The 11,149-nt window shown below is 51.3% G+C and overlaps 1 protein-coding gene across 1 annotated transcript in view; it reads left to right on the top strand.

The window, feature by feature from the left end:
• Positions 1 to 4,175: 4,175 nt before the first annotated feature.
• Positions 4,176 to 11,149, top strand: part of ZSWIM5 (zinc finger SWIM-type containing 5) — a 148,405-nt gene continuing 141,431 nt past the window's right edge. The window contains exon 1 of the mRNA XM_038760585.1: positions 4,176 to 4,884. Within this exon, the coding sequence (XP_038616513.1) occupies positions 4,176 to 4,884 (709 nt within the window). The remainder of the gene's footprint in view (positions 4,885 to 11,149) is intronic.

Genomic DNA, 11,149 nt, shown 5'->3' with positions numbered 1-11,149 from the left:
CACGCGCGAGCCCCCCCCCATCTCTCTTCCAAGCCTTACTGAGAGCTCACCTCCTCCAGGAGGCCTTCCCACACTGAGCCCCCTCCTTCCTCTCCCCCTCCTCCCCACAGCACCTGTATATATGTTTGTACCTATTTATTACTGTATTTATTTTATTTGTACATATTTAGTCTATTTATTTTATCCTGTTAATATGTTTTGTTTCGTTCTCTGTCTCCCCCTTCTAGCCCGCTGTCGGGTAGGGAGCGTCTCTAGATGTTGCCAACTTGGACTTCCCAAGCGCTTAGTCCAGTGCTCTGCACACAGTAAGCGTTCAATAAATACGACTGACTGAATATTTTATTTGTACATATTTATTCTGTTTATTTTATCTTGTTAATATGTTTTGTTCTCTGTCTCCCCCTTCTCATCATCCTCATCATCAATCGTATTTATTGAGCGCTTACTATCATCATCATCAATCGTATTTATTGAGCGCTTACTATGTGCAGAGCACTGTACTAAGCGCTTGGGAAGTACAAATTGGCAACATCTAGAGACAGTCCCTACCCAACAGTGGGCTCACAGTCTAAAAGGGAGAGACAGAGAACAAAACCAAACATACTAACCTTATGGACTGTGAGCCCTCTGTCAGGTAGGGAGCGTCTCTAGATGTTGCCAACTTGGACTTCCCAAGCACTTAGTCCAGTGCTCTGCACACAGTAAGCGTTCAATAAATACGATTGAATGAATGAATATTTTATTTGTACATATTTATTCTGTTTATTTTATCTTGTTAATATGTTTTGTTTTGTTCTCTGTCTCCCCCTTCTAGACTGTGAGCCCTTTGTCGGGTACTACTAGCCCGCTGTCGGGTAGGGACCGTCTCTAGATATAGCCAACTTGGACTTCCCAAGCACTTAGTCCAGTGCTCTGCACACAGTAAGCATTCAATAAATATGATTGAATGAATGGATATTTTATTTGTACATATTTATTCTGTTTATCTTGTAAATATGTTTTGTTTTGTTGTCTGTCTCCCCCTTCTAGACTGTGAGCCCACTGTCGGGTAGGGACCATCTCTAGATGTTGCCAGCTTGGACTTCCCAAGCGCTTAGTCCAGTGCTCTGCACGCGGGAAGCCCTCCGAAAATACGATTGAATGAGTATGAATGAATGAATGTTGCCAACTTGGACTTCCCAAGCGCTGAGTCCAGTGCTCAATAAATACGATGGAATGAATGAATATTTTATTTGTACATATTTATTCCATCTTGTTAATATGTTTTGCTTTGTCGTCCGTCTCCCCATTCTAGACTGCGAGCCCGCTGTCGGGCAGGAACCGGCTCTAGATGTTGCCATCTTGGACTTCCCAAGCGCTGAGTCCAGTGCTCCGCCTGCGGGAAGCCCTCCATAAATACGATTGAATGACTATGAATGAATGAATGTTGCCAACTTGGACTTCCCAAGCGCCGAGTCCAGTGCTCTGCCCGCGGGATGCCCTCCATCAATACGATTGAATGAATATGAATGAATGAATGTTGCCAATTTGGACTTCCCAAGTGCTGAGTCCAGTGCTCCGCCCGCGGGAAGTGCTCAATAAATACGATTGAATGAATGAATGAATGTTTTATTTGTACATATTTATTCTATCTTGTTAATATGTTTTGTTTTGTTGTCTGTCTCCCCCTTCTAGCCTGTGAGCTCGCTGTCGGGTAGGGACCGTCTCTAGATGTTGCCAACTTGGACTTCCCAAGCGCTTAGTACAGGTGCTCTGCACGCGGTAAGCCCTCCATAAATACGATTGAGTAATACCAATAATGGCATTTGTTAAGTGCTTACTATGTGCAAAGCCCTGTTCTAAGCGCCGGGAGGGGGATACAAGGTGATCAGGTTGTCCCACATGGGGCTCACAGTCATCATCCCCATTTTACAGATGAGGTAACTGAGGCTCAGAGAAGTGAAGTGACTTGCCCAAGGTCACACAGCAGACATGTGGCGGAGCCGGGATTCGAACCCACGACCTCCGACTCCAAAGCCCGGGCTCTTTCCACTGAGCCACGCTGAATACGAATGAAGGAGTGTTGCCAACTTGGACTTCCCAAGCGCTGAGTCCAGTGCTCCGCCCGCGGGATGCGCTCCATCAATACGATGGAATGAATGAATGTCTGCCCATCCGCCAAGCCAGCTCTCTTCCTCCCTTCAAGGCCCTACTGAGAGCTCCCCTCCTCCAGGAGGCCTTCCCAGACTGAGCCCCTTCCTTCCTCTCCCCCTCGTCCCCCTCTCCATCCCCCCCCATCTTACCTCCTTCCCTTCCCCACAGCACCTGTATATATGTATATATGTTTGTACGGATTTATTACTCTCTTTATCTATTTTACTTGTCCATATCTATCCTATTTATTTTATTTTGTTGGTATGTTCGGTTTTGTTCTCTGTCTCCCCCTTTTCGACTGTGAGCCCACTGGTGGGTAGGGACTGTCTCTAGATGTTGCCAACTTGGACTTCCCAAGCGCTTAGTGCAGTGCTCTGCACACAGTAAGCGCTCAATAAATACGATTGATTGATTGTTAAGCGCTTACCACGTGCCAAGCACTGTTCTAAGCGCTGGCGCAGGTACAAGGGAAGCAGGTTGTCCCACGGGGGGCTCCCAGTCTTCACCCCCATTTTGCCGATGAGGGAACCGAGGCCCGGAGAAGCGAAGTGACCTGCCCGAAGTCACACAGCGGACAAGGGGCATATTTATTACTCTCTTTATTTATTTATTTTACTTGTCCCTATCTATCCTATTTATTTTATTTTGTTGGTATGTTTGGTTCTCTGTCTCCCCCTTTTCGACTGTGAGCCCACTGTTGGGTAGGGACCGTCTCTAGATGTTGCCAACTTGGACTTCCCAAGCGCTTAGTCCGGTGCTCTGCGCACAGTAAGCGCTCAATAAATACGATTGATTGATTGATCGATTTGTTCTCTGTCTCCCCCTTTTCGACTGTGAGCCCACTGTTGGGTAGGGACTGTCTCTATGTGTTGCCAATTTGTACTTCCCAAGCGCTTAGTACGGTGCTCTGCGCATAGTAAGCGCTCAATAAATACGATTGATTGATTGATGATTGATTGATTGGTTCTCTGTCTCCCCCTTTTCGACTGTGAGCCCACTGTTGGGTAGGGACCGTCTCTAGATGTTGCCAACTTGGACTTCCCAAGCGCTTAGTCCGGTGCTCTGCGCATAGTAAGCGCTCAATAAATACGATTGATTGATTGATCGATTGATTGATTTGTTCTCTGTCTCCCCCTTTTCGACTGTGAGCCCACTGGTGGGTAGGGACTGTCTCTATGTGTTGCCAATTTCTACTTCCCAAGCGCTTAGTACAGTGCTCTGCGCATAGTAAGCGCTCAATAAATACGATAGATTGATTGATTTGTTCTCTGTCTCCCCCTTTTCCACTGTGAGCCCACTGTTGGGTAGGGACCGTCTCTAGATGTTGCCAACTTGGACTTCCCAAGCGCTTAGTCCGGTGCTCTGCGCATAGTAAGCGCTCAATAAATACGATTGATTGATTGATCGATTGATTGATTTGTTCTCTGTCTCCCCCTTTTCGACTGTGAGCCCACTGGTGGGTAGGGACTGTCTCTATGTGTTGCCAATTTCTACTTCCCAAGCGCTTAGTACGGTGCTCTGCGCATAGTAAGCGCTCAATAAATACGATTGATTGATTGATTGGTTCTCTGTCTCCCCCTTTTCGACTGCGAGCCCACTGTTGGGTAGGGACCGTCTCTATGTGTTGCCAACTTGGACTTCCCAAGCGCTTAGTCCAGTGCTCTGCACACAGTAAGCGCTCAATAAATACGATTGATTGATTGATTGGTTCTCTGTCTCCCCCTTTTCGACTGCGAGCCCACTGGTGGGTAGGGACCGTCTCTAGACGTTGCCAATTTGTACTTCCCAAGCGCTCTGCACCTAGGAAGCGCTCAATAAATACGATTGGTGACGACGCCGACGGGACGGGTCCCCGCGGGGAGCGCGCATGCGCGCCCGCCCCCTCCCGCCCCCGGGGAGCGCGCGTGCGCGCCCGCCCCCTCCCGCCCCCTCCCACCCCCGGGGCGCGCGCGCGCCTGTGCGCCTGCGCGTCCGGGCCCTCCAGCGCGCCTGCGCGGCGGCGGCGGCGGCGGGGCGCCCCCGCGGTCAGTCGGTGCCCGGCCATGGCGGAGGGAGGAGGGGGCGAGGAGCTGCTCCGGCCGCCGCCGCCGCTGCCCGCCGCCCCGGCCAAGCGGCTGTGCTCGCGGGCCTGCCCGACGACCCTGCAGCCGCGGGGCCCGGACGGGCGGGCCGCGGGCGCCGGGACCCCCGGGACCCCCGCCGCCCCCGCCTCCGCCGCCGCCCCGCAGCTGCCGCCGCCGCCGCCGCCGCCCCCCGGAGCCCGGCCCCACCTGCAGCCCGAGTCCCTGCTGGACTGCGCCGCCAAGAAGGTGGCCGAGAAGTGGGCCTTCGAGCGGGTGGAGGAGCGGTTCGAGCGGATCCCGGAGCCCGTGCAGCGCCGCATCGTCTACTGGTCCTTCCCGCGCAACGAGCGCGAGATCTGCATGTACTCCAGCTTCCAGTACCGCGCCGGCGGGACCCCCGGGGCCGGCGCCGGCGGGACCCCCGGGGCCAACGCCGCCGGGACCCCGGGACCGGGACCCAACGGGCCCGGACCCCCGGGGACCCCGCCCGAAGACGCCCCCCCGGCCGCCGCCACCCCCGCCGCCGCCAACGGGCCCGTCCCCGCCGGGCCACCCGGAGGCCTGCCCGGAGGAGGAGGAGGAGGAGGGGGCCCCGCCGCCGGCCCCGCGGGGGGCGGAGAGGGGCTGCCCTTCCGCCGCGGCATCCGCCTGCTGGACAGCGGCTGCGTGGAGAACGTGCTGCAAGTCGGTAGGTGCCGCTCAGCCCGTCAATCAATCGCATTTATTGAGCGCCTGCCGTGTGCGGAGCACTGTGCTGAGCGCGGGTTGGCAACCCCTGGAGGCGGTCCCTCCCCAGCGGCGGGCTCACGGGCTGGAAGGGGGAGACGGAGAACGAAACCGAACGTCCTAATAAAATAAATAAATAAAAAATAAAGCGCTTAGTACAGTGCTCTGCACATGGCAAGCGCTCAATAAGTACGATTGATTGATTGATCCTAATAAAATAAATAGGGTAGGTACAAGGAAAATAAATAAATAGAGGAATAAATGCGTACAGGCTTATATGCAGGTGCCGTGGGGAAGGGAATTGAACGCTTACCGGGTGTGGAGCTTGGGAGAGGCCGAGTTGGCAACGTCGACGGTCCCCACCCGGCAGCGGGCTCACAGCCTAGAAGGGGGAGACGGAGAACAAAACCGAACATCCTAATAAAATAAATAGAATAGGTAGGTACAAGTTAAATAAATCGATAAATAGAGCAATAACTATGTACGGACATATATGCGGGTACCGTGGGGAAGGGAATTGAACGCTTACCGGGTGTAGAGCTTGGGAGAGGCCGAGTTGGCAACATTAGACGGTCCCCACCCGGCAGCGGGCTCACAGGCTAGAAGGGGGAGACGGAGAACAAAACCGAACATCCTAATAAAATAAATAGAATAGGTAGGTACAAGTTAAATAAATCGATAAATAGAGCAATAACTATGTACGGACATATATGCGGGTACCGTGGGGGAAGGGAATTGAACGCTTACCGGGTGTAGAGCTTGGGAGAGGCCGAGTTGGCAACATCGACGGTCCCCACCCGGCAGCGGGCTCACAGTCTGGAAGGGGAGACAGAGAACAAAACCGAACATCCTAATAAAATAAATAGAATAGATAGGTGCAAGTAAAATAAATAGAGTAGTAAATATGTACAGGCATATATGCAGGTGCCGTGGGGAAGGGAATTGAACGCTTACCGGGTGTAGAGCTTGGGAGAGGCCGAGTTGGCAACATAGACGGTCCCCTTTTAGACTGTGAGCCCACTGTTGGGGAGGGACTGTCTCTATGTGTTGCCAATTTGTACTTCCCAAGCGCTCAGTACAGTGCTCTGCACATAGTAAGCGCTCAATAAATACGATTGATGATGATGATGGTGCTGATGAGAGGCCAAGTTGGCAACATAGACGGTCCCCACCCGGCAGCGGGCTCACAGTCTAGAAGGGGGAGACAGAGAACAAAACCGAACATCCTAACAAAATAAAATAAATAGAATAGGTAGGTACGAGTAAAATAAATCGATAAATAGAGCAATAAATACGTACGGACATATATGCAGGTGCCGTGGGGAAGGGAATTGAACGCTTACCGGGTGTAAAGCTTGGGAGAGGCCGAGTTGGCAACATAGACGGTCCCCACCCGGCAGCGGGCTCACAGTCTGGAAGGGGGAGACGGAGAACAAAAGCAAACATACTAACAAAATAAATAGAATAGGTAGGTACAAGTAAAATAAATCGATAAATAGAGCAATAAATACGTACAGACATATATGCAGGTGCTGTGGGGGAGGGAATTGAACGCTTACCGGGTGTAGAGCTTGGGAGAGGCCGAGTTGGCAACATTAGACGGTCCCCACCCGGCAGCGGGCTCACAGGCTAGAAGGGGGAGACAGAGAACAAAACCGAACATACTAACAAAATAAAATAAATAGAATGGATAGGTACGAGTAAAATAAATAGAGTAATAAATACGTACAGACATATATGCAGGTGCTGTGGGGAGGGGAATTGAACGCTTACCGGGTGTAGAGCTTGGGAGAGGCCGAGTTGGCAACATCGACGGTCCCCACCCGGCAGCGGGCTCACAGCCTTTCCGCGGCCCCGATTGTGCGCGGAGCACTGCGCTAAGCGCCCCCGACGGTACAATGGTCGCACACTAAGAGCTTCTCCCCCTCCTCCCCCTCTCCTTCCCCACAGCACCTGTATATATGTACATATGTTTGTAGGGATTTATCACTCTATTTCACTTGTACGTATCTATTCTAGTCATTTTATTTTGTTACTATGCTTGGTTTTGTTCTCCGTCTCCCCCTTCTAGCCTGTGAGCCCTACGTCGGGTATGGACCGTCTCTAGATGTTGCCGACTTGGACTTCCCAAGCGCTTAGTACAGTTATTTTGTTAATATGTTTGGTTTTGTGCTCCGGCTCCCCCTTCTAGCCTGTGAGCCCGCTGTCGGGTAGGGACCGTCTCTAGATGTTGCCAAGTTGGACTTCCCAAGCGCTTAGTACAGTAAGCGCTCAGTAAATACGATTGATTGATTGAGAGTCCAAGTTGGCAACATAGACGGTCCCCACCCGACAGCGGGCTCACCGCCTAGAAGGTCGCCTTTCCGCGGCCCCGATTGTGCGCGGAGCACTGCGCTAAGCGCCCTCGACGGTACAATGGTCGTACACTAAGAGCTTCTCCCCCTCTTCCCCCTCTCCATCCCCCCCGCCTTACCTCCTTCCCTTCCCCACAGCACCTGTATATATGTATAGATGTTTGTACAGATTTATTGCTCTATTTATTTTATTATTTATTGCTCTATTTATTTTTATTATTTTATTATTATAATTATATTTATTTTATTATTTATTGCTCTATTTATTTTTATTTTATTTTGTTAATATGTTTTGTTGTCTGTCTCCCCCTTCTAGACTGTGAGCCCGCTGTTGGGTAGGGACCGTCTCTAGATGTTGCCAACTTGGACTTCCCAAGCGCTTAGTATAGTGCTCTGCACACAGTAAGCGCTCAATAAATACGATTGATTGATTGATTGAGAGTCCAAGTTGGCAACATAGACGGTCCCCACCCGGCAGCGGGCTCACAGCCGAGAAGGTCGCCTTTCCGCGGCCCCGATTGTGCGCGGAGCACTGCGCTAAGCGCCCCCGACAGTGTAGTGGTCGCACACTATTGTAGTCATTTATGGAGCACCGGCTGTGTGCGCGGCGCTGTACTAAGCGCCTCGGACGGGGTCGGCGATCACACACTCTATTGTCGTAGTCGTTCCTTCCGCCGGTTGTGTGCGGAGCGCTGTATTAAGCGCCTGGGACGGCACAATGATCACACCCTATTGGCGTAGTCATTCATTCATGGGGCGCCGACTGTGCGCGGAGCACTGCACTAAGCGCTAGGGACGGTAAGGTGTTCACACTATTGTAGTCATTCATTCATGGAGCGCCGACTTTGTGCAGAGCACTGCACTAAGCGACTGGGACGGCACAATGGTCACACTCTATTGTTGTATTCATTCATTCATGGAGCGCTGACTATGCGCGGAGCACTGCACTAAGCGCCTGGGAGTGTACGGTGCTCACACTCCATTGTAGTCATTCATTCATGGGGCGCTGACTTGCGCGGAGCACTGCACTAAGCGCCTGGGACTGTACGGTGCTCACACTCTTGTAGTCATTCATTCATGGGGTGCTGAATGTACGCGGAGCACTGCACTAAGCGCCTGGGACGCTACGGTGCTCACACTCTTGTAGTCATTCATTCATGGGGTGTTGAATGTACGCGGCGCACTGCACTAAGCGCCTGGGACGCTACAGTGCTCACACTCTATTGTAGTCATTCATTCATGGAGCGCTGACTGTGCGCGGAGCACTGCACTAAGCGCCTGGGACAGCACAATGGTCACACTCTATTGTATTCATTCATTCATGGAGCGCTGACTATGCGCGGAGCACTGCACTAAGCGCCTGGGACTGTACGGTGCTCACACTCCATTGTAGTCATTCATTCATGGGGTGCTGAATGTACGCGGAGCACTGCACTAAGCGCCTGGGACGCTACAGTGCTCACACTCTATTGTAGTCATTCATTCATGGAGCAATGACTGTGTGCGGAGCACTGCACTAAGCGCCAGGGACGGTACAATGAGCAATCTCTATCGTCGTAGTCATTCATTCATGGAGTGCTAACTGTGTGCGGAGCACTGTACTAAGCGCCTGGGACCGTACAGTGATCGCACTCTATTGTCGTAGTCATTCATTCATGGAGCAATGACTGTGCGCGGAGCACTGCACTAAGCGCTTGGGACGGTACGGTGCTCACACTCTTATTGTAGTCATTCATTCATGGAGCGCTGACTGTGTGCCTGACACTGTACTAAGCGCTTGGGAAGTACAGTGATCACACTCTGTTGTCGTAGTCATTCATTCATGGAGCGCTGACAGTGTGCGGAGCACTGTACTAAGCGCTTGGGAAGTCCAGTCCTCACACTCTGTTGTATTCATTCATGAAGCGCTGACTGCGGAGCACTGCACTAAACGCTTGGGAAGAACAATGATCACACTCTATTGTCGTATTGTAGTCATTCAGTCATGGAGCGCTGACTGTGTGCGGAGCACTGTTCTAAGCGCTTGGGAAGGAAAGCGCTCACACTTGTATTCATTCATTCATTGAGCGCTGACTGAGTGCGGAACCCTGTACTAAGCGCTTGGGAAGTATAATGTTCACACTCTATTGTATTGTAGTCATTCTTCATTGAGCGCTGTGTGCGAGCACCGTACTAAGCGCTTGGGAAGTACAGTGCTCACAAGCTATTGTATTCATTCATTTATTGAGAGCTGTGTGCGGAGCACTGGTCTAAGCGCTTGGGAAGCACAGTGCTCACACTGTTGTCGTATTGTATTTAGTCATTCATTCATGGAGCGCTGACCATGCGCGGAGTACTGTACTAAGCGCCTGGAAAGCCCAATACAGCAGTGAAGGGAGACAATCCCTGCCCACAACGAGCTCCCAGTCTATTGTCGGATTCAGCCGTTCATGCAGTCGTATTTATGGGGCGCCGACTCTGTGCAGAGCACTGTAGTAAGCGCTTGGAAAGTACAGTATAGCAATAAAGAGAGACCATCCCTGCCCACAGCGGGCTTACAGTGGAGGGGGGGAGGGTGGAGGGAGACAGTCATTCATTCAGTCATATTTATTGAGCACTTACTATGTGCAGAGCAATCAATCGTATTTATAGAGCGCTTCCTGTGTGCAGAGCACTGTACTAAGCGCTTGGGAAGTACAAGTTGGCAACATATAGAGACAGTCCCTGCCCAACAGTGGGCTCACAGTCTAAAAGCACTGTATAAAGCGCTTGGAAAGTACATCACACAGGCAGTCATCAATATAAATAAATAGAATTTATGTAGAATTCTGTATAAACTTATTGTATAGAATAAATAGAATGTATATATATTCTATTTATAAATATATTTATAAATATTCTATTTATATATATAAATAGCAAAGGGCCCCCTCCCCAATTTCTCCCCACCCCCATTCTGTCCTTCCTCCCTCCCCAAGTCCCTTTTCTTCGCCTCTTTCTCCCCCTCCCCTTCCTTAATTCCTTCAATCCTATTTATTGACCCCCCACCCGTGTGCGGAGCCCTGTCCTAAGCGCTGGGGAAGGCCCACTCCAGCAATAAAGGGAGACAGCCCCTGCCCACCACGAGCTCACAGTTCGGTGTTATTGTCCGCGGCATCCAAAGGACCTACCGAGGCACAAACACACACCACACACCCCCCCTCAACACACAAAAGCCACAAAGTTTTCCCACCATTCCCCTCCATCCCCGTTTGTTTCCCTTCCTTTTAACCCCCCCCACCCCCCATTCTGCAAGACGGGAGGAGGGGGCGGATGAGGGGTTGGGGTTTAGGAATAACACCGCAATTTCGGGAATTGTGCCTTCTCATTGTGTTGGCGAGAATGGAGAGGATTGCGCTTTTCCACGGTCAGCGGTTTTGCGGGGAAGGGGGTTGAGGCCTGGGGTCGAATGGAATCCGGCCCCCCGGTTTGGGGGGAAAAAGGAAAAAAAAAAAGCTAAAACACCACCCCAAACCAAATCCTTTTACTTTGCGTCATGGACGATGTGGATTTCCTAGGTTCAAGCATTCTTCTTGGACCAGTGATGCTCGGGAATCTGGCCTCGAACCTAACAATAACCGAGGCTACCAATGTGACAGCTTCTCTCCCCCCCCACCCCGGGGAAGAAAATAAAACACAATCAATGAAACATATATACATATATAAAACACACAAAAAACACACACAATCCGGACTGGGGGTGGTGGGGCCTCCCTCCCGCCTGACGGGGGAAAATGAAAGCCGCTAACGCTGGGGTTTTTTAATGCTTTGCATTTTACCATTCTCAGTATTTGCCTTTGTTTCATGTTTTTGTTTTGCGACTTGAAAATGAAAGAGGGTTTCTCCTTTCTTTTG

The sequence above is a fragment of the Tachyglossus aculeatus genome, chromosome 18 (assembly GCF_015852505.1).
Source record: "Tachyglossus aculeatus isolate mTacAcu1 chromosome 18, mTacAcu1.pri, whole genome shotgun sequence".
Taxonomy (NCBI): Eukaryota; Metazoa; Chordata; class Mammalia; order Monotremata; family Tachyglossidae; genus Tachyglossus; species Tachyglossus aculeatus.
This window is presented reverse-complemented; position numbering and strand designations above follow the sequence as displayed.